Source organism: Ctenopharyngodon idella, chromosome 2 (assembly GCF_019924925.1).
Source record: "Ctenopharyngodon idella isolate HZGC_01 chromosome 2, HZGC01, whole genome shotgun sequence".
Classification (NCBI taxonomy): Eukaryota; Metazoa; Chordata; class Actinopteri; order Cypriniformes; family Xenocyprididae; genus Ctenopharyngodon; species Ctenopharyngodon idella.
Genome location: NC_067221.1, coordinates 39,443,050 through 39,468,549, shown reverse-complemented (window position 1 = coordinate 39,468,549; position 25,500 = coordinate 39,443,050). Strand labels below are relative to the sequence as shown.

Below are 25,500 nucleotides of genomic sequence, written 5' to 3'. Positions count from 1 at the left end.
CTGGAAATATAAAAACTAAAACTGAAATAAATGTAAATTAAATAGCAATAGTTAAAAAAAACTAATAAAAAAAACACCTAACGAAATTACAAAAAAAAATAAATAAATTTAACATGAAGATTAAAAATATATGCTAATTTAAAATATTAATATATATATATATATTTTTTTTTAAAGTAAAATAAAAACTATATCACCCAGTGGGGGAAGTATGAGCAGTATATGATTGATTTATGCTTTTTGTTTTGCACCTCTGTTCTTAAAATAATAATGATAGTAATAATAATAATAATAATTTTTTTTTGCTTTTAGGTGTAATGTAGTGCGTTCTGAATTCATATGTTCTGCAGAATGAAAGTATTAATCCAGCAGTCTCTCTCTCTCTCTCTCTCTCTCTCTCTCTCTCTCTCTCTCTCTCTCTCTCTCTCTCTCTCTCTCTCTCTCTCTCTCTCTCTCTCTCTCTCTCTCAGTGCAGAATGTGCTTCAGTCTCTGTGTTCATTTCCTCTGGTTGATGGAGATGTGGCCTGTGGCAGAGCGCTCTGACATGATATTTCATTAAACTCTTTCAGGCGGTGTGTGTGTCTGTGCTGTCACTGTCTCTCACTTTTCATTCCTCGGCATGTCGCCACCCTCCATCCCTCTTTTATTTCCGCCACACTGCACCACTCCTCCTCCTCCTCCTCCTCTTCTTTAGGTCTGCGGGCTCTCGCTAATTTCTTCCACCTTTCATATTTTCCCTTCCGTCTATACAGACATACAGAGTTAGTGTAAATGATTATGTACATTATACATGTATTAAAAAAAAAAATACTAATTAAAAAAGTTAATATATTTTAATTGTATTGTAATGATTTTAATGTATGTCTTCACGTTGTTATGATTTTGTGATCAAAGAAAAAACTTTAAATCTGTGAGTTTAATATTTTATCAAATATATATATTAATGTATGATGGGTAAATCATAATGCATATGTGAAATGACAGCCTATATGGTTGTGCAGTCATGGCATCACTTCCGTTTTCCATGTGCATGTGTCGGTTTGCATATAATACCTCTTTTGTACATATTGTCAATGGGGATTATTGTCTCATAATCTCATAAATATTCACATATGTCAACTCGCTTCTTGCACGCTGATTGGCTTTCCGTCTATATTATGCGGCGATTGAGAACGTAAATGACTTCATTACCCATAATGCAACACTTTCCACTCAGACGCGCCGGCGCTGGAGTCCTGCTTTACGATTGGTTTAGATTAAAGGGGATGTCATGACCCAACGTGGGCAATTGGGTCACTTATTGGCCTTGACTTTAATTTTGTTAGCCAATCAGGGTCCAGTCTTAAAAAGAGACGTTAAGGCTGCAATGTTTGTACATTATGTTCCGTGTTATGATACGATGCAGCGTTGTTCTCTTTCAAATAGTATTTCATTTGAGTTCACAGCTGAGTTTATAATATATAACAGTATAATATATATCAACATAATTTGGTTTCAACAGTTCCCTCACTTGCGTTTGTTACCTTGTTCCTATTTATGTAATCTTCATAAACAAATGTAAGCGGTCGACCTTAAAAGCAGCTTTTGCTCTCCGCAGTTAATGTCAATCTCACAGGCGCAGTAATACAGGCAGCACCGCTGAGAAGAGCCGCTGTGCGTTTTCTTTTCTCTTCTGATCTTTCACCCCTTTCTCTCTCCCACTCAGTCTCTCATATATTTATTTTAGATTTTCAGAAATCCAATACACCCCTCGCTGGCTGCACTTTGGCTCGTTGACAGCCGATTCGCGAACGAATCGTTCTTTTGAACCGGTTCTTTTTAGTGATTCGGTCGAGCCGATTCGCCAAGCATTCGTAAATTGACTAGTCTTTTACAGAAATTCACCACACTTTCCTTCAAAAAAAACATATTAAATCTTCGGAGAATTCACATTCAAAACAGCAGAGCCATAGATTCCCTCAGGATTTTAATATGACTTTTCGCGGTTTTTAAATTTGCGAGTAAAATAAGGTCTGTGGTTTGGTTGCTTGAAGAGACTTTCACGTTTTGTTCTACTACAATAGTCATACCTAAAACATGAATTCATTAGGTTAATTTATTTCTATGAGGACAATGGTGACAAATACCTCCAAAACCCGTAGTAAAATAAGTATATATAATGGTATTTTTGTCGGAAACTGTGATTACTATAGGCTAGTACATTATAAGGAGACTCAAATGAACCAGTGAATCGTTCAAACGAACCGATTTGCTTAGATTATTCAGACCGCGTGTGCGCGCAGGTCAGCGCTGTTTATGCTCCTCTGATCTCCGACGCGCGCTCTGCGTGCACGCGCCTCACACAGGATGATCTTGTTACATTGTAGCGCGGCGTAACTGTGCGTCATAAAGAGGAAGAGCGTTTGATCCAGGCGAATAGAACGTTTTTAAACTTTTCATCGGATACCTCGTAATTCTTAGGTTACTCGAGAACGTTTGGAGCGCGGAGAGCGGAGGAGAGCTCCTGGTTTACGCAGCGCACGGGGGGTTCGGTGTCGGACGGTGATTCCAGACTCGGTCCTGACCATCGAGATCCCCGTGGATGACCTCCAGAACCATGTATCCGCACGGAAGACCCCAGGTACCGCAGCCTAATGAACTCCTTTACAGATCGTTTCTAGCGGATCGTTGAGTTGCGCGCGCGGGGGGCCCGTTTTAATGTGCATTATGTTTAGTGTTAGGGTCAGGGTTAAGGTCACGATGAAGAGTTAATTACAGCGTTATGGGTTCAATTGATGACACACAGGCCTGGAGTCCAATTACAGTCACTGTAATATATATAACTGAGCCTATTATTAAATATAGCCTACATCTTTTAAATTGTGCATGATTCTGCATCCAGAGATTTATTTTATTATTTACTTTTAATATTTTAATAATTTATTTATGAATAAGTATTGATATTGTGTATGACACGCACACACACACACACACACACACACACACACATATTGTTTGACTATATTACTGTTATTAACAATATACATTCAGGAAACCTCAAGTGGAACCAAAACTCAGTTGGGGAAGCCCTCCACCTCAAGCTGGCACACATGTAAACACAATTATATAAAGCACACATACACAAATGTTCATTTGAACAGGTGTAATTCAGTCATATTCTTTTTATTTATTTTGTTTAATATACAGTGATATACATATAATAATATACAGTGTGTGTGTGTGTATATATATATATATAAGTCAAAATTTTTAATTTTTGAGAGCTCGATTACAAAAACAAAAGTCTCACCATTAAAAGCCATGTCTCAAGCACACAATTATAATGTTCTCATTATAATATTATGTAGCCTATATGACAGACTTGCGCTGTATGTTGTATTTAACTGTATTTTCCTTTTTGAAGTGATTTCAATCATATTTCAAGCAATTCAAAACCATGGCAAACAGTGCACATCTGAGGTGTCTCAGCTGAAGGAAATAATCCATTATTTATCAGCTTTAATATATCGGCCAAATTTTCTTATTGGGCCGATAACGATAACATTAAAAATGAGCATATATCAGCCGATACCAATATGGTTGCCGATATATCATGCATTCCTAATATATATATATATATATATATATATATATATATATTAGGGATGCACCGATATGAAATTTTTGGCTGATACCGATAACCGATAATTCTTTATCTTTGAAAGCCAATACCCGATATATTAGCCTATAAATAAGTCAAAAAATGTTATATCATTTTTGAGAGCCTGATTACAAAAACAAAAGTCTCACCATTAAAAGCCATGTCCCAAGCACAAAATTATAATGTTCTCATTATAATTTTATATAGCCTATATGACAGACTCTATGTTGGTGACAGATAACATTAAAATTGAGCGTATGTCGGCCGATGCCGATATGGCGGCCGATATATATTGTGCATTCCTAATATATATTATTATACAACTTTACTGTATATTAAGAGAGATAGATGGGCAGATATGCATGTGCAGAAGAAGAGAAATGATTCAAGGCAGAAATGCTGTAGAAGGACATTCATGAAGACAGGGAGAGATTTGTGAGTTTGCTCTGTGTGGCGGAGGGATGGACAGATGGATGGACGGGTGAATGAATGGTTTGTTCGAGTTATTGCTGCATGTTGCTACATATATGGATCCAGGCCACCCCACTCTCCACTGCAAATGTCATGTTCCATCATCGTCACTGGGCAACACGATACCACACACACACAGTCTGAGCTGCACTTCAAAGCTACCTTTGCTATGATGGCATGTTATTACAGGCCCGTGGAGACCCAGTTTTGTGGTAGCATGCATTAGCTTTAAAGTGAGGAATTTTAGTGTGCATAATGAATGACCTTTAGAGAGGGTGCAAATGTGGTTAGGTTTGTTAGTGTGTGCTGTTTTTATCTGTGTGTTTAGCGGACAGTATGTGGTAATACATAATGACTGTGTGTGCTGTTGCCTGCTGGGCCGCTGATGATCTGACTCCAGTGGGCAGCTTCTGTCTGCTCTCAAAACCCTGTCGGATCTGATACAGGACACTCATGACCGCTTTACACCTGGGATTAACAGCTGCCTCTGTGATCTGATCCAGTGTTATTTTAGTACCATTGAGATACTATTATACTTTTTATAAATATTTGTAATTGATCCGATCTGATCACAAGTGGACAGCTCAGAATTGTTTCCAATTTTTTCCTGATCAAACCATTTAAAACACTTGTTTTAAGCACAACAGATGATTGCAGATGTGTTTAAATTCTCGAGTGAAAACTATTCAGAATACAATTTATGGTCATTGGTTACAGTTATAAAAACTATATATTCATTTATTGAAAATATTTAGACAGACATGCAAATATATAGGTATATTTAAAGTGCAGGGAGACTCGATTTTGCCATTTGCAATGCTTCATGGGAAAGGGTGGTCACTGCTGAGCTGTTTTGCTTTTGGCGCATCTCATATTTTATTGTTAATCAATTTCTTCCTGGGAAAATGAAGATTATTTTTACTTTCAGAACCGTACGGTTGCACTCTGTTTAGAGCTGTGAATTTGTGTGCGGATCGCACGGTAATACCAGATGTAAGCGGTGTGAATATGTGTAAGAGAGATTTCCGCATGTAAATGTGTGAGGTTGCCTGTATCTTTCACCATCTGTGCTTTATTTACTGTTGTTACTCTGATGGTGTTAATGATCAGATCTCTCTTTTACACACACTCTTTTACCACTTGATACATACATGAAACCACACACACACACACAAAGTTTAACATCTCTCAAAGGCCTGTCACCCTGTCAGTTTTACATGCACATTTTGTGTGCATTGTGTTAATTATGATTTGCACTGGTTAATTCATTGAATTAATTTACTTTATGCATTTAGCAGATGCTGTTATCACAAGTGACTTACAAAAGGAACAAAAGTGGCCCTATTTTTACAGTAATTTCTTTCTTTTTTTAAAAGATTTATTGTTGCCTTTATTATGACAGGATAGGAAGCGAAACTTGAGAGAGAGAGAGGGACGGACGTGATCGGGAAAGGTCCACAAGCCGGGATTAGAAATCGGGGCGCCCGAAGCGCAACTGCGCTATATGTTAGCATGCTGCCCACTAGGCTATTGGCACCGACTTTACGGGCATTTCCGCATTTACACTGCAGATTATGATGACCAATTACGATTTTTTGACTATATCCGATTTTTTTGATGACCCACTTACATCTTTTAAAAGCGACCCGTGCATAGCATTATGATATCAAGAAATCAATTTCAATAGTTACATTGAGGTTAATTTATTGACATGGAATTCATAGAAGCATTTTTAATGAAATAGTTTCATCCTTACATCAAAATAATTGGTACAAATTCTTCACGACAGTGATTATATACACAGATCCGCTGTAATTTTTTGTATGTAATAATGGTCTAGTGGTAGAACTTTTGTTAAGCACGTCAGAGGTTCTGGGTTCGAATCCACCCTCATATAGGTTTTTTTACTCATAAAAACCAAGAATCACTTTTTTCCTGCTTACATGTTCATGGGTCATATCCGATCTGTGCCAAATGGGAGGAAAAAAATGGAATTGGGTCACTTGAACCATGCAGTGTAAATGCAGCCTACGAGTTAAATTCCTCACAATTAATCACATATACGGTTGTCAAAAGTACCGGTACTTCGGTACAAAGTCAGTACTGAAATTTAAAAAAAATGTGACAATGATACCAGCATTTCTGCAGTACCGATAGTACCGAGTACTGGGTATATTTGATATCCGTTGATAGGTGTCTGCTTTCAAACGCTCCCGTGTGTATCTGTGTAAGAGCACTGTGAAGAGCGTCAAAGGTTTCTATTTACAATTTGTTTTTGAAGCATTGATCATTGTAGACAATCACAGACCTATCTGTTGAGCGTGTAAACGCAATGGCCAATCAGAGGTGTTTGAGGGTGCTTTCACACCTGAGCGTTTGTTTCGGAACCTGGTGGGTTTTTCCCTTGTTTTGATTCGTTTAGGCATACGTGAACACAGCGATCGCACGCAGATCCGCACAATCGTTCCAAGACCGCCTGAACGAGGTGATCTCGGTCTGATTGCAAACAAACTCTGGGGTGGTTCGCTTGATCCGTGAGAGAATGCTGTCCCGACGAAGCCTTGATTCCCGCTCTGCTGCATTATAACATTCGTATAGTGTTTGCATGTGTCTCGACTAAGGCTGCACAATTAATCAAATTTCTAATTGTCATTACGATTACGGATGCCACGATTTCGTAATTGTTGAAAGACGCGATTACAAAAAAAATTATCCACTTACATTATTCTGCATGCTTAAGATGTGTGTTTAGAGCATGTTACGTTGTGAGAGGCGAATCATAACTACTTCAGAGTGTAAAAGATCTAACCCAGCACAAAAAGAAGCTACCAGTGACGCAAACGTACGCGAAACACCAGCACCCGCCATTTTTAAAAAGCTGTGTACACAACCTATATACTTACTCCACAAACTAACTCTACAAACATGGAAAACAGTGATAGATGGACCTCTCAAGCTTACGCTAGGAGAAAATCCAGCGCGCCTATTATATTTTATATTATATTTCTGCTCAGCTAGCGACACTGGGCATCAACCACACGACAAAAGCTAATACTTTTTCATATACTGTCTACTTTCTTTGTATAACAGTTCTATCTAATAATGTATTAGACAGGACTGTTAAACAGATCGTAAACGAATGAAGACAGAGAATGCGAGCACTGTGTGCTCAGGCTCTGGCTGAGCTGTTCTCAGCGCCGTCAAGATAAAAGTCACAACAACAAGCGCAGTTTACGTCACTTCAGAGTTCCTACTGGTGGTGCAAATGCAACCAGGAAAATGAACCATATGTTTGTCATAATCGTGCAGCCCTAGTCTCGACATAGTTAGTGCTGGGAGATCCAGAGAGAGCGCGTTTGAATTTACAGCAGCATTAATGCGAATGTAGTATATAATTTAACAGCTGGAATGACGGCTAAATTCGTATAGTGTTTGCGTGTCTTGACAGTTACAAATAAAACTACAATAATCTTCAATCAAACTTCATCTTGATGGCAGAATACAGGGGAAACTCTGACCAATAAGAGGACAGTTTATGTGATTTGCATAAACACATTTTGGTACACTTTGAAATGTTGCCTTGTGAAAGAGAACCGAACCAAGAAGAAAATGCAACATTGTAACAAATTGGAACAAAACAAAACAAATGATCTGTAGGTGTGAAAACCCCCTGAGTTAGTCAGAATCCGCTCATTACCGCTCAAAACAGTCTTAGTTCACCGCCCGCTTTAGAGTTCTGCACGCTCGCGAATCCTTTCATTATTACCAACGAAGTGTAAACACAATGTAAATAAGAGACTCATTGTGAAGTGTAGACAGCTTTGTTGATTATAGAGGGAGTTTTTGCAGGAGTGTAGATCTCAGTGAGTGAGTGACAACCCTAATCACATACAGTATCAGTATTTGCTGAGAAAAACCCACAAATAGAGATATCATTGACCTACAGTTCACAACAATACTTTTCACTATTGAAATGTCAAATAGCAGAGAAGAGGAACTGTTTGCACAGGATGTGTTTTTGCGTTTAGTCTGCGCTATTATTTTTATCTGTGTGTGTATATATGTGTCAGACAGACGGATTTGGCCAGATTGCATCAGACCTAACAGTTTTCCCCACTGTCTCGCACCATCAACGCTGTTTTCAAGACACTGTCAACTTAAAGAGTTCAACTTTGAAAACGCATCTTCACTCATTCTGTGCCATCTATAAATGTGGTTTGGTGAAACATGTTGCATGAATTAGCAGCTGTAGCTGCACTGACTGCAGAACATGCAAAAAAGTGCTGTACATTTAGGCAGTTATTCAAGCTTGAATTTCACAGATGGTAAGAAAATTCCTGATTATGGAATGTATTGCACAAATTGTTCATGTGCATTCATTCTGCATTACTTTTTTGTTATTTTTTGATAAATAATGGCACTAAATTGGGATGTAAAATGAACAGCCCTAATAAACGGCAGCGGCTGCATGCGTGCGTGTCGGAGGCGGCGCTGCATGGTGTCAGTTCTCATCAGAGCAGTATTGTGTATCGAGGCCTTAACAAGCTGCTCATCAGAGCTGATATACAGTACGGATGCAGTCTTCTGGAATGAGCCGATCGCTCAGAACAGATGTGCTTGCTTTTTCCCTCCTGAACGGTTCTGTTTTTGCCAATAGCAGCAATCCGCACAGGAAGTATGGACTGGGAACACAGCAGGTTCATGTGTCGTTTGCACACACACGGCTGTTACTGCTCTTGTATTTGTGCCACATGTGCTGAATATTTCAGCAGCCTACGGTTATTCACGGCTCTGTGATTTCCCCCCTCCCCTCTCCGTCTCTATCTCTCGTCTGAAAGTGCCCTGCACAGTAAACAGTGTGAGATAGATGACTGCGTTCTTTCAGGGCTGGTGTGAGAGGAACAGTCTGTGTGACAATTCATGGCTCTGTCACGCTGTACTCGGCTCTCTGTACAACACCCTTTTGTTTCCTGACCAAAACCTCTGAGTATATCTGCTCTTCACCATATCCCAGCATGCACTATATGTATAGAAGTGCCTGCTGGGATATGGTGTGTGTATATATATATATATAATTCAAAAGGTATAGTTCAAAGATACAGAATAATTTGCGGCCATTATCTAACATACAAAATGTTATTTTATTTTAGCTATTATTTTATTTTATTTTACTGCAAAAAGCATAGTTAAAGTCCTTACAGAATAATTTGCTGCTGTTATTCTAACAGACAAATTTGTATTTTATTTTTTTATTTTATTTCATTTCATTTCATTTCAAAAAGCATAGCAACATTTGTTGGTGTTGTCTACAGACTACATTTTATTTTATTTTATTTTATTTCAATGCATAAAGCATAGTTAAAGTCCTTACAGAATAATTTGCTGCCATTATCTAACAGACAACATTTTATTTTATTTTATTTTATTTTTTCTTGTTTTATTTTATTTATTTTTTCTTATTTTTTAAATTATTTATTTATTTTTTTGCACTTTAGTTTAGGGTCCATTTCTCACTATTAACTAGTTGCTTATTAGCATGCATATTACTAGGATATTGACTTTTTATTAGTATTTATAAAGCACATATTTAATGCCTAACTCTGCATGACCATATTCTACATCCCTGTACCAATACCTAAACTTAACAAGTACCTTACTATTAGTAAGCAATAATTAGGAGTTTATTAAGGCAAAAGCCATAGTTAATAGTTAGTTAATAGTGAGAATTGGACCCTAATTTTATTTTATTTTTTATTTTAATTTATTATTTTATTTTATTTTAATACAAAAAGCATAGCACAATTCCATACAGAATCATTTGTTGGCATTATCTAACAGACAAAAATATATTGTATTTTATTTTATTGCAAAAGATATAGTGCAACTCGATACAGCATCATTTGTTGGCTGTCTTGCAGTCAACATGTTATTATTTTTATTTTATTTTATTTTATTTTATTTTATTTTTTTTATTTTATTTATTTATTTATTTTTTTATAAACAGTGGAAGTCCATACAGCATCATTTGTTGGTGTTATTCTTATAGTTTGTAAGAAGTGCTGTTAGATGATGATCTGGCTTCTATCAGGGGTCATATCAAGCTGAATATTGAATATGTGCCTTCAGTCAGTCTTGTGTTTTTGATAAAGTTGACTAAATAAAGCGTTTATTGTCAATAGCAGGGCTGTATAAAGTGTCTCTTTACTCGTGCAGTGAAGCCCCCTTTGTACGGTCTGTGTGTGTGTGTGTGTGTGTGTGTGTGTGTGTGTGTGTATCAGAGGATATGATTGTGTGTTGTGTTCCCACTTCCCCTAAAGGTATTTTCAATCTTTAAGTTTAGTTAAACATCATTTCACGTGATGAATTCTGGCTGGGATTGATTCGGCCTTAGACACAATCTGCAGGCTTTTCCCACAATCCTTTTCTTCTCGTTTTAAACTCATAATGGCATTACCTGTATTTAATATAGTATTAGAGTGAGGTATCAGAATGAAGCTAAAGCATGTTAAGCAATATTGTAATGTTAGTTTTGATTAAGTCTGAGCAGTTGGACTTGAGCAGTTGTTTGTGGCAGTGCTTTGTGATGGTTTAGTCATGTGCACTGTTGGTTGTAATGCATTACTATAATCAGATTAGATTTCTGGCCATGATTCAATGCTAATGTGTTAATGATACAGATATGTGTTGAGGGGCTTTTTAAAATATATTATATGGACATTTACCATAGTATGTCTTTGTTGGTGAAAATGAAAATGCACACAAAGGTCTGAATTTTTAAAATCTTCACTTTATATATACCTTGTATGGTAAATAAAGTAGTTTGCCATCTATCCTTGTATTGTCCTCCTAAGGTTACCTAACATGATTACACCACACAGAGTAAATAGCAAGCTAATCCCATTACAATGTAGAAATAGTAATTAATAGGCTGTTTTGGAGTGACGTCACTCACACTGCTCATGTGTTTCCAGGCTCCGCTGGTGTCAGGCCATGGCGGCATGAAGTTCACAGTGCTGGAAACACTCGACCATATAAAAGAGGAATTTCAGCTGTTCCAGGCCCAGTATCACAGGTACACAACCTTAATTTCACCTACATCCAGGAGGATTTATCACAATATTCACACAAACTCTCATCAAAAAGTAATATCAGAAAGCTTCCAATGTTACTTGATGTTTACTGCTGTTTACTTCATTTTTGTATTATTGCATCTACAATTTATTCAATTATGTTGTGATTTCGATCTGTATAGATGATCTACTTCCTCTCTGAACTGCAGTTGGGATCACCTGTGCAAAGCTGATGAGATTATCAAACTGTAATGCTCTAAAATCACTCCAGCGACTAGAAACGCATGTATTAGCTGATTCAGACTATTAGCCAGCTATCCAGTTAGCATAATCCAGATAGTCTCATTAGGAGCAATTACAAAAGCTACTGAATGTCTTTCTTTAGAACAGTAAACATCAATGTACATTAGAAAACGTGATCAGCTTCAAGAATAAAAATAAGTATATACTTAAAAAACGAGAGGTTGTTGTATTTCATGCTGATATTGTGGTGTCCTTAACTGACTGATGAATGAGAGCTGTACGAGGACAACGTGTCACATGACTTTCTGAGATGAACTCACAATTTGTGTCGTTTTCTGTCTTTCAGTCTGAAGCTGGAATGTGAGAAGTTGGCGAGTGAAAAAACAGAGATGCACAGACATTATATCATGGTAAGAGTGATGTCCAACAACATTACCCATAATCCCAAGATGAAAGCTGAATAAATAAGCTTTACATTGATGTATGGATGTTAGGATAGGACAATATTTGGCTGAGATACAACTATCTGAAAATCAGGAATCTGAGGGTGCAAAAAAAAATCTATATTTTGAGAAAATAGCCTTTAAAGTTGTCCAAATGAAGTCCTTAGCAATGCATATCCACTCACAAAAATAAATTTTTGATATATTTACTGTAGGAAATTTACAAAATATCTTCATGGAACATGATCTTTACTTAATATCCTAATGATTTTTGGCATAAAAGAAAAATCGATAATTTTGACCCATACAGTGTATTGTTGGCTATTGCTACAAATATACCCGTGCGACTTATGACTGCTTTTGTGGTCCAGGGTCACAGATATATATATATATATATATATATATATATATATATATATCCAAACCTGGAAATACACAGTAAGTTTATGGATTTTAAGAATTCCCATTTAAGATTCTGCCAGATTTTCTTGCTTCACTGAAGCTCAAGATGCTCTTTGCAACATTTCAATTACAGCATAACAACATGCTGATAATATAATTTGTGAAAACAGTACAACACGGTGCTAGCAATGCCAATCCTCAGGGAATGGATGAACAGAGAAAATGTATACCTTGAATGCAATGTAAGTCGCTTTGGATAAAAGTGCCAGCAAAATGCATAAATGTAAAACTGAAGAAGCATTAGAGGGCTAGTGGTCTTGGACTTTTGCAGCCCCTTTACTTAATATGACAACAAATGAGACATTAAAAATAATGCTTAAATTGAGCAAACACATATTTTACACATTTACTCAAAATTCACTAAAAGATTGACAGCAGAAATTGACAGCATCTGTTCACAAGGCTTTGTGTGGTAGATAAAATCACAAGGCTTGGTAGATAAAATCAATAACTGTTGATTTTAAATAATGAATCACATAGGCTAATATATCGTTATATCACAGTTAATAGGTGGGAACAAGTACTGGAAAATGGTAAATGATGGAGTTACGGTCCTGTTGCTCAGCTGGTGCTTGCAACATCAAGATCATTTGAGATCAATATTGAAGGAATACCTTCAATGGACTGTAAATCTCTTTGGATAAATGCATCTGCCAAATGCGTAAATACTAATGATGATCTCCATTGATTAATATGAAAGAGAAATGAGAGTCAGGTCTTTCACTATGAATATGGGTCATTACTGGCCTCTGGTCACACATGTAGAACATTTCTGTCATTTAGATGGATGTAATTGTGATTTATGTCATGTAATTTGAATGTAATTGAACTGGCCTTGCTTCCTTCCACAGTATTATGAAATGTCCTACGGGCTCAACATTGAAATGCAGAAGCAGGTGAGTGACTGATGTGCCATTTACAGCCTGATTTCATTACAGATCGGCGTGATCTCTGTATAATGAGCTTTACAGTATGAGGTGTCCTTGTGTGGGCGAGTTATGGTTGGCACTAGATGTACAGTACAGAACACTAATTGCAGGACGATCATCCTGAAAATATATGATCAAGGGCTTGCTGAGGATGGAACAGGAGTTTAATAACTATTTTTATTTGAATATGTTTTAAAATGTTAGTTTATTCCTGTGATCAAAGCTGAATTTTCAGCATCATTATTCCAGTCTTCAGTGTCACATGATCCTTCAGAAATCATTCTAATATGCTGATTTGAAGCTCAAGAAATATTTCTGATTATTATCAATGTTGAAAACAGTTGTGCTGCTGCATATTTTTGTGCAAACCATGATTTATTTTTTCAGGATTCTTTGATGAATAGAACAGAAATATATTTTTTCTTAACATTACAAATGCATTTACTGTCACTTTTGATCAAGTTAATGCATCAATTAATTTCTTTCAAAACAAAAAACCCCCAAAATTTACAGTAGTGTACATGCATTAACATGATTTTACTATGGTTAAAGGATTTTAACACTTTAAGTGGCTTTTTAACTGTTGGCATTGCCGATAATAAAGGATGATAAAGGACATAAATATTCAGTAATGTTCACATTTATTAATGATGATTAAAACAATGAACACTTCTTACACCAGTTAATGTTGTTTGTTAGCATAACTATGTGATATATGTAGATTAAGTGGAGTAATACAGATATAGTATTAATATTTAAGACGTATGCACATATATGCAATTTTACGGCGGCTTTGAACGTTTCATTTGTTAGTCACTTTGAAGAGGGATGTATACATCTGATGTGCCTGATTCAGTGTTTTGTTGGGTATTTACTCTGAAGCAGGTTTTAAGCCTGACTACTTGATATGAACAAACACAGACACACACACACACACACACACACACACGCTAGAGTGGGCTAATCCAGATAAGACCCCTGCATCTCTCCTCGTTTTCCAGGCCATCTGTTGGAAATGCCTGGATTTGAGAGTGTATGTGGGTCAGAGTGAGTGGGATCAGCCCTGAATGGAAGTGTGCACATATATGAGCTGTGTGTGTGTGTGTGTGTGTGTGTGTGTGTGTGTGTGTGTGTGTGTGTGTGTGTGTGTGCATGCGTTTTTGTGATTTATGAGGACACAAATGTGTATAATGACATGGGTATTACACTGGTATTATGACGCAAACATGAAATATGAGGACATGTCATGAGTCCTCATATTTAAAATAGCTTTAAAAACATACTAAACAATGTTTTATTAAAAATGTAAAAATGCAGATGTTTTCTGTGATGGGTAGGTTTAGGGGTAGGGATAGTGTATAGGGTTAGGGTTAGAATGAATGTACAGTTTGTACAGTATAAAAAAGTGTATTAAAAGCACCTCTGGTGATCATGAAAGTATCTGTCTGTCTGTGTCATTCTGATCTATCTATCTATCTATCTATCTATCTATCTATCTATCTATCTATCTGTCCGTCCGTCCGTCTGTCTGTCTATCTATCGTTCTGCCTATCATTCTGTTAGATCTGTCGATTTATCTGCATATCTGTCTGTTGTCGGTCAGTGTTTATTGTCATATAATATTCATTAATTTTACTCTCACTGAAATGGCATGTAATGTTTGACCAAAAGTAACATTTTAGTTAATAAAATGCAAAATGATGTTAAACTGTAACAGACCAGACTTCTTGAAAAATGTATGCACGTTTATTAATTCATCTGTCAAACACATAAAAGATTTATCAACATATAATGAAATAAAATATGCGAAAACGTTCTGAACTAACAGCACATATTGAGTACTGAGTTTTTAGCTCCTGTAGAAGCTGCTGTTGTGAATTCTATTAGAACCAATAAAATGCATTTAGCCTGACTGTTTTCTTTGGTATGTCGTCCGTTGTTTGATGGGAATGTGTTTGTGTTGTTTCTGCAGGCGGAGATTGTAAAGCGGCTCAGTGCTATATGCACTCAGATCATTCCACTGCTGTCCCAAGAGGTGAGCAAACACACACACACATACACACACACAATCTTTCTCTCCAGGCTGCTCTCCCCCCGCGGGCTATTTACACATGAATTATTTACAGCAGAGGTGGTCATCAACAGAGAGCTTCCAATCGCCCACCTCTTTCCTGAATCAATATTTCATATTGTTCTTTTATAAGCCACGCTGAGTGGATTTGGCTATTTTGTAATCGTAACGCCCTCTGGGGACATCAAAGCTGCCACCGAGACAACAACTCTTTTCAGCCGACCTGCTGTTCGTGGCACATGCGCTACTGCTTTGTTTGTGGTTTTTCACAGTAAAAGGTGCTGTCGTGTAGCAGGTTTCACCTCAGGCAGAGTTTTGCATGTTTGGTCTTGATCTTTGAATATCTGCTCTATTAGCTGGTTTGTGTTTTATTCATGCTTCATGTGTGATGTTGCATTTTGAGTTTGTGTGTCCATGCAGCATCAGCATCAAGTAGCTCAAGCAGTGGAAAGATCCAAACACGTTAGCATGGCCGAGCTCAACGCTATCATTGGGGTGAGTCCATTTTCCTCTTTTCCCTCCTATTAACTCTTTTTAAAAAAAAAAAAAAAAAAGTTACCAGCCACCACCAGCATTTTTGATCATTTTCACAAAACTTTCATGGCCCCCAGAATATTTTGTTGAATCTCTGAACATGCAATATATCAAAAGAAAGAAGAGAGCCTCTGCTTTTATTCTGGCTTCATGCATTCTTTTTTTATCAACACTTGAATTTGGGTAAGTTTCATTAAAAAAAGTCAACATTTTGAACAAAAAGCTGAGAAAATCTTTTTTTTTTTTTCTTCAAAGACTACAATGTGCATAAGAAATGCTTTTATCACTTGTTTCTGCTTTTTTTTTTTTTGCATGTGTTTTAATTGGGAGATTCTGTACTCTTTCAGATGTTACATAATAGCACCCCCTACTGTATAACAGTGAAAACACGGAAAGCCAGAAAATTCCGTCACTGGCAGGGAAAGAGTTAATCAATCAAATATTATCACAGTTTTCAGCCTGTCCAATGACAAGCCAGCCCTTCACCAGCCTTCATAAAGTTGATTTTCTGATGTGGTCATATCATCTTTAGACATTTAGACTATATATATATATATATATATATTTTTTTTTTTTTTTTTTTTTTTTTTTTTTTTCAAAAATACAGAAGGAAAAAAAACAGTAATATTGTGAAATATTACAATTTAAAGCCATGGGTTTCTATTTTAATATACTTCAAAATATAAAAGCTGAATTTTCAGGATCATTACTCCAGTCTTCAGTGTCACATGATACTTCAGAAATCATTCTAATATGTTATTATCAGTGTTGTAAACAGTTGTACTGCTTAATATTTATTTTTTGGAACCTGTGATACTTTTTTCAGGATTCATTGATGAATAAAAAGTTAAAAAGAATGTTATTTATTCAAAATAGAAATCTTTTCTGACAATGTAAGTCTTTACTATCACGTTTTATCAATTTAACACATCCTTGCTGAATAAAAGTATCAATTTCTAATACTGACCTCAAACTTTTGAACAAAGAATTGTGAAAAAGTGTATCACGGTTTCCACAAAAATATTTGGCTGTTCCAAAAATGTCATGTTTTACATTAGCTTGACATTCTCCTTTCCCCTCCCCCATCTAGCAACAGCAGTTCCAGCATCTATCCCATCATGCCCCGGGCTTCCCTCTGACGCCGCACCCCTCAGGACTGACCCTGGGAGCGGGTGCAAGCCTCATGGCTCTTCCTGGGGCCTTCCCGTTCCCCCCGCATCTGGCGCCTAAAGATGACATCACTCACCCTGAGCACCTGGACTCCAGAGGTACGTGAAAATGATTTCACATGTGGAAATTTAAATTCACACAAGAAGCACCTGATGAAATGCTAATGGAATCAGAATAAGAACTCTTACGACTATAAGGAAAATTCACATATTCATATATGCAAAATTACTGTCACTATCCCATGAGGCCTGACCACTTTTTGCTTACTATAAACCTTTTTAAACCTTCTGGAAAGCCTTCCATTGCATATGCATAACTGTAAATGTGATTTTTGCTTGTTTTTTTGAATGTCTGTAGTAAACGACAGCATGCCACAGATTTGATCCATAGACATTAGGTTGAAATTAATCTGTAATATTCCTGTAATACATTGTAAATGCTCAAGATAACTGGATCATCTCATCTCAATGAGTCTGTCTCTCTGTATTTCTGTAGATGGAGCCCCAAACAGGGTGAGTATTAAACCATGAACTGTCATCCTCCGATTGGTCCTTCCATTAGTGTCCTTCCACTTGTTTTCTGTAAGGATTGCACTGCTGATTGGATTTTATATGTTGGATTGGATTTTTGTATATATAGCATTTCCTATAAAAAAGAATTATAAATGATTAAAGCCATGCATTAGATGTGATCATCATGGATTTAGTTTTCTATTGTTTTGGATTATTATTCATTTTAATTTGCTCTTAGAGCCATCCAACAGTAAAAACATGTCAACCGAAAATATAATGGTGGTCCAAGTCATTTTCCATTTCCACAAATTTAATTTAATTTAATTTTATTTCAAAGCTAATTACAAACAATAGTACAAATACAATATAACAAAAATATGAATTAAACAAATTACATTTTTTAGGTACAATATGTTTATTTAACATGTAGTTAGAAATACTGCAGAAATTGAATAATCAAATGTAAGCAAAATAGTGCATATTTTTGTGTTGAATGTTTGATATATATATATATATATATATATATATATATATATATATATATATATATTTTTTTTTAGACTGATATATAAGCTCTATTTCAGTTGATATGTGTTAAAATTACATATTCCTGGAAATATATGACACGTTAATGTTATATTGAGGTTATATTCACATACAGTAGTGTGTTTATGTCATGAATATAGTTTATGTTGTGTATGTATGTGTGTATTTCAGAGCGGCAGCGGCTCTCCGGTGGGCCATCGGTCTGCAGGTCTGCGTCTGGGTCTTCCTCCTCCCCCTTCCTCCTCCTCATCCTCTCACGCTGATATGGAAAGTAAACGGGGCGGCGCAGACCAGACCAGCGCGGGACGAACACGGCGGGTCAGTCAAGCCTCTTTTTAAGATGCATTTGAGTTCATCCTGAAGTCTGTGTGATTTTCGCTTGTGCTTACATATTCAGCTAAATTACATCACAAGACTGCCAACTGCGATTGAATATTAATGCTCATAATTTATTCAAAGTGATATCATTTTATCCCTGAACACTGACTTGTGCATTCACATGCCATGCCAGAGGAAAACTGCTCAGATGTTGCTCTTTTATAGCTTGGGAGACATAATGCAGCTTTCAGTGATTTATTTAAGACACAATTACTCAGTAGCTGTTGTACAGTAAGAGTATGGAGCTATAAAATTAACGTAGATCTGTAATTTATTTTTATGAGGAATGTTCCTGAGTTCCTATTGAAATCAGTGTTATGTTAGTATAATTTATATACTATTATAGTTGTTATTAATACTTATTATTATCAGTTTTCTTTTTAATTTTGGTTTAATTTTTAGTCATTTTTGTTATGTGCGTTTGTCATTGTTATTAGGGTTTTTTAGTACTGTCAAACAATTAATCACATCCAAAATAACATAATACATGTGTGTTTACATAATATATGTGTGTGTACTGTGTATATTTATGTATATATAAATACCCACACATGCATATATTTAAGATATATATATATATAAATATAATATATTTTTGTTAAATATATACATGTATGTGTGTGTATTTATATATACATAATAAGGGATGCAAAGGGGTGGAAAATTTTCCAAAAATCCTGGAAAGTTTCCAGAAATACTGAAAATTTTCCGGAAATTTTCCACCCCTTTGCATCCCTATACATAATAAATATACACAGTACACACACATATATTATGTAAACACAAACTTTTTATTTTGGATGCAATTAATTGTGAATAAATCGTTTGACAGCGCTAGTTTTTTTATATTACTATTTTAGTTTAATTTATTTTTTAGTTCAGTTTTATTTTTTATTGATTTCAGTGCTTCAACTTAAACTTATTTCAGTTAGTCACCAAGTTTTTCATCTAATGTTTATATTTTATTTTAGCTTTATTTCAGTTAACAAAAAATGCTTTTAATAGTTTTAGCTCAAGTCTAGACAATCAAACCCTGATTGAAATCTTTGGTATTTTAGCAAATCTGAGCAAAGTTTGAGAATTGTTCTGAAACTCTAAAGGAGACACAGGAGAAACATCTAAGAAACAACAATCTCCATTTGAGACAATGGAGATATTACAGTGATTTTTGTGTCCTGTGGAAAGGCCTATGAAGTATTATGATCTCATGATTGAGTGGGTCTGATCATGTGTCTTTCCTGCAGGAGAGTGGCACTAAAAATGAAGACGTTCTCAGAAGAGACAGCACTAAAGAGGTGTGAAAACAGTTACTTTCTTTCTCATTCTTGCATTACACAACGGATGTCAACGCTGCACCAACATTCTGTTCTAGTAAAGTTGCATACATAGTTATTCATTCAGTTGCTACAGAGTAACTCAGAGTACCGGGTGAACAGCATAACAGCTTTAAGTTTTTTTTGTTTGTTTGTTTTTTACATCAAAAATGCATTTGTCTTGTGTCTCCGTAATATCACAATTTTTTCATCCATGTTTTAAACTGTAAACTTCTGTTGTCCAGCACTTTGTTTGCCAAAAAATGAAAGTAATTTTTCAAATTTGATTTAATTACATTTTAAAAGATGAATTAAATTGTTAAAGTTTTATGCATTTATTTAATTACCTACTTTTTGGATAATAAATTTGTATAAAATCATAAAACACTGAATTAAAAAAATTAACAGAATTTCTAAAAAAAATAAAAAATAATAAAGTAGGGCCCTATTGTTGTTTAACAATGTTTTTTTATCAACAAAAATAATTTAAGTTGTATGAATTCCATTGATTAGACATTCATTTTGATTATTAAAATTTAATAAAAAATTTTTTTTTAAAAATTAAATAAAAGGGAAAACATGGAATTTAAAATATAATTTTTTATTATTGTTAAAATAATAAATAAATAATAATTTTTACATTGTTAAAATTTTGTGAATTCCATTGATTAGATGTCTTTTTTGATTAATAAAATTTATTAAACAATTAAAGACAAAAATGCATTTGCTCCAGATCTGGTAAAGACTTTCCAAACTTTGCCATGAAGCTTTTAAATATCAGCATTTATGTTTGTTAGTGGTTGCTAAGGTAAGCATCACTAAACTGTTCATACATGGGGTTTGTGATTTAACCAACAATTTAACAAACCATTTCAGCACATAAATTGTCCTGCAGCGTTTGTCTGTTTGAGCTTTAAATGATACTTTGTCAATACAATCCTATTAAAGGAGGCACCTGAGTCATATCTAGGTGAAATTTGCATGGGTAAACACCACTGTAGTTGCTGTTGCTTTTGTTTAAGGTAGCGTGATTTGATGTTTGTGATGTCATCTCGTACCGTCTGTGTTTGCAGAAAAGCGCGTCACCCGCAGGAGTTTCTCCCAGGTCGACTGAAGGGAATGGGCTGAACAGCTCTCCGGTCCTCCGGAAGAATCCATCCAGAGAAGGCTCTTCCTCCCCTCGATCTCAGCCACGCTCACCCGTACTCTGCAAAAGTCCCACTCAGGTACCTGACGCACACATGGGATCATTAGAAATCATCTCATACAAAAACTCAACATTTTCCACAATATTTGATGTTTAACTATGTACTTTTCATGTACATAAATTAGATTTTAGCCAGCATATGATGGGCCCTTTGAAAATGCGAATGCAACCGCGGAATCCAGTCATTAAAATGGAATTTACTGATGAATGTCATGGAATTTGGCCAAATTTAAATAAATCAAAAGTAGGGCCGTACACTTAATCAAATTGCGATGTGGGCTAGTGGCTGTGAATATTAAACCACAAAAAGACTGCTATTCAAATCCAAAGTAATAAAGTAGGGCCCTATTGTTGTTTAACAATGTTTTTTTATCAACAAAAATAATTTAAGTTGTATGAATTCCATTGATTAGACATTCATTTTGATTATTAAAATTTAATAAAAAAATTTTTTTTTAAAAATAAATAAAAGGGAAAACATGGAATTTAAAACATAATTTTTTATTATTGTTAAAATAATAAATAAATAATAATTTTTACATTGTTAAAATTTTGTGAATTCCATTGATTAGATGTCTTTTTTGATTAATAAAATTTATTAAACAATTAAAGACATAATCCAGAAAACAGAAAACACAGAATTTGGAAGAAAATTAAACATTCATAGGGCCCTTCATATCTAATAGTTGTAGTTCTAAATAAACAGTAATGAGAAGTTTCTGGTTCAGCTCTTTTACTCTGTGTTTCAGGAGAAAGTGCGATCTCCTTCTCCTTCAGCGTCCCATGAATCACTCTCTCCTGGCTCTCCTGCACCTCCCCGCCCTCTGTCCTCCTCTGCCCGCGGCCCGTCTCCCTCTCTCAAACACTAGGTAAGTCCTGACTCATGCTTTTACTGCTTACAGTAAATGTGGGCGGCAGGGGGATGGTTTTCCGATCTGCTGTGATCTCATCTCTCTCTCTCAGCTCCAAATGGTTTTTCCAATTCCTGCAGTTCATTTTTAGTGATGAATCGTTATACACCTTAATGTCTGGTTTTCCTCACAGGACCCACTCCTACCCATGGAGTGAGACTAGTGAAAGTCAGCCGCTACCCCTCCCCAGCCCGCCCTTCCCAGAATGCACGGGGCCAGTCCCAGAATGCACCGGGTCGGCCCTAGAACGCTCGGGCCTGGGCATCAGGTGCCTTGTCAGAAGCCCTTCATCTGTCCTCGTGGCCCTCCGAGCCGAACTCTGAGCGAACCGCATCTGTGTTTTCACACGCCGGGCGTAATCAGCCAATCAGCTGTCTGACAGCTCTGTCAGCCAATTAGAAAGCAAGCTGAATATTCTGGTGAGCTACCAGCTGTTCTCTCTCTCTCTCTCTGTGTGTGTGTGTGTGTGTGTGTGTGTGTGTGTGTGTGTGTGTGTGTGTCAAACCAAAAATTATTCAGGCATTTTTTTATATTTTTTATATATTTTTAATAGTGGGTGCAAGACACTATAGTTCATTTATGTAAGTGAGGATAGCAAAATAAAGTAAACTGTGACATATTATACCCAAAAATTCTTCATACAGAGGACTACCAGTAAAATTGATAAAAATTTGGAAACAAAAATTATTCAGACACGTTGACTTGACCATGTTTTGCTTAAGTGTTATCTGACATAATTAAGATTAATTTTTTCTGACACAGTTTAACTCTGAGATCTTGTCATATTTTATTACCATTTTTTTAAACTGTAGTGAATAAACTGTATTAATGAATGAAATGTTCAAGGTGTCTGAATACATTTTGGTTTGATATATATATATATATATATATATATATATATATATATATATACACAGGACACCCCTCACCCCTCACATTTTGTAAATATTTTATTATATCTTTTCATGTGACAACACTGAAGAAATGACACTTTGCTACAATGTAAAGTAGTGAGTGTACAGCTTGTATAACAGTGTAAATTCGCTGTCCCCTCAAAATAACTCAACACACAGCCATTAATGTCTAAACCGCTGGCCACAAAAGTGAGTACACCCCTAAGCGAAAATGTCCAAATTGGGCCCAAAGTGTCAATATTTTGTGTGGCCACCATTATTTTCCAGCACTGCCTTAACCCTCTTGGGCATGGAGTTCACCAGAGCTTCACAGGTTGCCACTGGAGTCCTCTTCCACTCCTCCATGACGACATCACGGAGCTGGTGGATGTTAGAGACCTTGTGCTCCTCCACCTTCCATTTGAGGATGCCCCACAGATGCTCAATTGGGTTTAGGTCTGGAGACATGCTTGGCCAGTCCATCACCTTTACCCTCAGCTTCTTTAGCAAGGCATTGGTCATCTTGAAGGTGTGTTTGGGGTCGTTATCATGTTGGAATACTGCCCTGTGGCCCAGTCTCCAAAGGGAGGGGATCATGCTCTGTTGGCATTCATGGTTCCCTCAATGAACTGTAGCTCCCCAGTGCCGGCAGCACTCATGCAGCCCCAGACCATGACACTCCCACCACCATGCTTGACTGTAGGCAAGACACACTTGTCTTTGTACTCCTCACCTGGTTGCCACCACACACACTTGACACCATCTGAACCAAATAAGTTTATCTTGGTCTCATCAGACCACAGGACATGGTTCCAGTAATCCATGTCCTTAGTCTGCTTGTCTTCAGCAAACTGTTTGCGGGCTTTCTTGTGCATCATCTTTAGAAGAGGCTTCCTTCTGGGATGACAGCCATGCAGACGACAGTATGGTCTGAGCACTGACAGGCTGACCCCCCACCCCTTCAACCTCTGCAGCAACGCTGGCAGCACTCATACGTCTATTTCCCAAACACAACCTCTGGATATGACGCTGAGCACATGCACTCAACTTCTTTGGTCGACCATGGCGAGGCCTGTTCTGAGTGGAACCTGTCCTGTTAAACTGCTGTATGGTCTTGGCCACCATGCTGCAACTCAGTTTCATGGTCTTGGCAATCTTCTTATAGCCTACGTCATCTTTATGTAGAGCAACAATTCTTTTTTTCAGATCCTCAGAGAGTTCTTTGCCATGAGGTGCCATGTTGAACTTCCAGTGACCAGTATGAGAGAGTGAGAGCGATAACACCAAATTTAACACACCTGCTCCCCATTCACACCTGAGACCTTGTAACACTAACGAGTCACATGACACCGGGGAGAGAAAATGGCTAATTGGGCCCAATTTGGTCATTTGGTGTACTCACTTCTGTGGCCAGTGGTTTAGACATTAATGGCTGTGTGTTGAGTTATTTTAAGGGGACAGCAGATTTACACTTATACAAGCTGTACACTCACTTCTTTACATTGTAGCAAAGTGTCATTTCTTCAGTGTTGTCACACGAAAAGATATAATAAAATATTTACAAAAATGTGAGGGGTGTACTCACTTCTGTTAGATACTGTATATATATATGTATATGTATGTAAACATTTTTAGGATGTTACATCATCAAGTAAACAACATTTAGTGTGTGTATATATATATATACTTAATGATGTAACATCCTAAAAATTCAATGTTTATGATTTTTTTGGCTATTAATTTGGTTGTTTCCTAAAAGCATGGTAACTGAAAAATATTGCAGAAAATCATCACTTACGCCTACAGTCTCTTAACACATCCAGCAATACTAATGTGCACAATAACTGAAGATATTATTCTCTTTCTGTTGTGTAATCCTGCTGTGCTTTTTTGTCTTTCAGTGTGACAGGCATATGGAGTCAAGATACGAATTTCTCTGTATCATCTCCCACACAGAAATGGACTGAGATGCTTTTACTGCCAATTTTGTCAAACGAGTTCAAAAACAAAGACAAGGAAACTTCTAGACAAATGGACATTAAGGTGTTCCTGTTATACCACCATTTCACTTTTTCCCCTAAGAGCTTTTAACTGTCAGTAAACGGTTTGAAAAACACCCTAAAGTTATTGCATTGTTTCCCCTGACTTTAATAAAACTGTCATTTTGAGTGAATCACATTAGTTTCACAGTATTCAAAGAGAAATAATGCTGTTTTTGCTTGTAATAAACCAGCTTCTGTTGTTCATACATGAAACTCACTTTATGACACTGAATTAAGCAATAAGGTTTGTGAGGCTGTGCTGTATTGTGAATATAATCATGGTTAAAGGATGTTGTTAGTGTGTTTATATTCACAAAACAGCACAACATCGAGTGCCTTATTGCTTTTACTATGGTTAACACTTAATAAAGAAATATTAAGGACACAAAGTTTGATTAAAATATCATTTTATTAAACAAATGCATTTGTGTCATTCTTCTAGTTGTTGTCAACCATTTATCTCTATGGATGCTGTGTAATGATATACACAAGGAGGCCACCTAGAATTAACAACAACAATTATGTTTTTCAACCTCTTTTAAATGTAACACGAGTTTTCTTCCGGGAACGAACACGTCACAATGTTCCTCATTTAAATTATACCCGCCTAAGGCATACACAAAATAAGGGGCGGGGCCTGGTTGAGTTAGTTAGTAGTGTGAAA

The 25,500-nt window shown here is 36.3% G+C and overlaps 1 protein-coding gene across 1 annotated transcript; it reads left to right on the top strand.

Annotated features, from left to right (window-relative positions):
- The first annotated feature begins 2,351 nt into the window (after positions 1-2,351).
- tle2c (TLE family member 2, transcriptional corepressor c) lies at positions 2,352-25,256 on the top strand. The gene is made up of 14 exons (XM_051913205.1): positions 2,352-2,621; positions 11,084-11,184; positions 11,772-11,835; positions 13,182-13,226; positions 15,232-15,294; positions 15,751-15,825; positions 16,955-17,132; positions 17,530-17,546; positions 18,264-18,410; positions 19,715-19,765; positions 20,857-21,009; positions 21,740-21,859; positions 22,035-22,320; positions 24,696-25,256. The coding sequence occupies exons 1-12, from the start codon at positions 2,583-2,585 to the stop codon at positions 21,857-21,859; spliced, it is 1,053 nt and encodes a 350-aa protein (XP_051769165.1). The 5' UTR covers positions 2,352-2,582; the 3' UTR covers positions 22,035-22,320; positions 24,696-25,256.
- Positions 25,257-25,500: the final 244 nt, after the last annotated feature.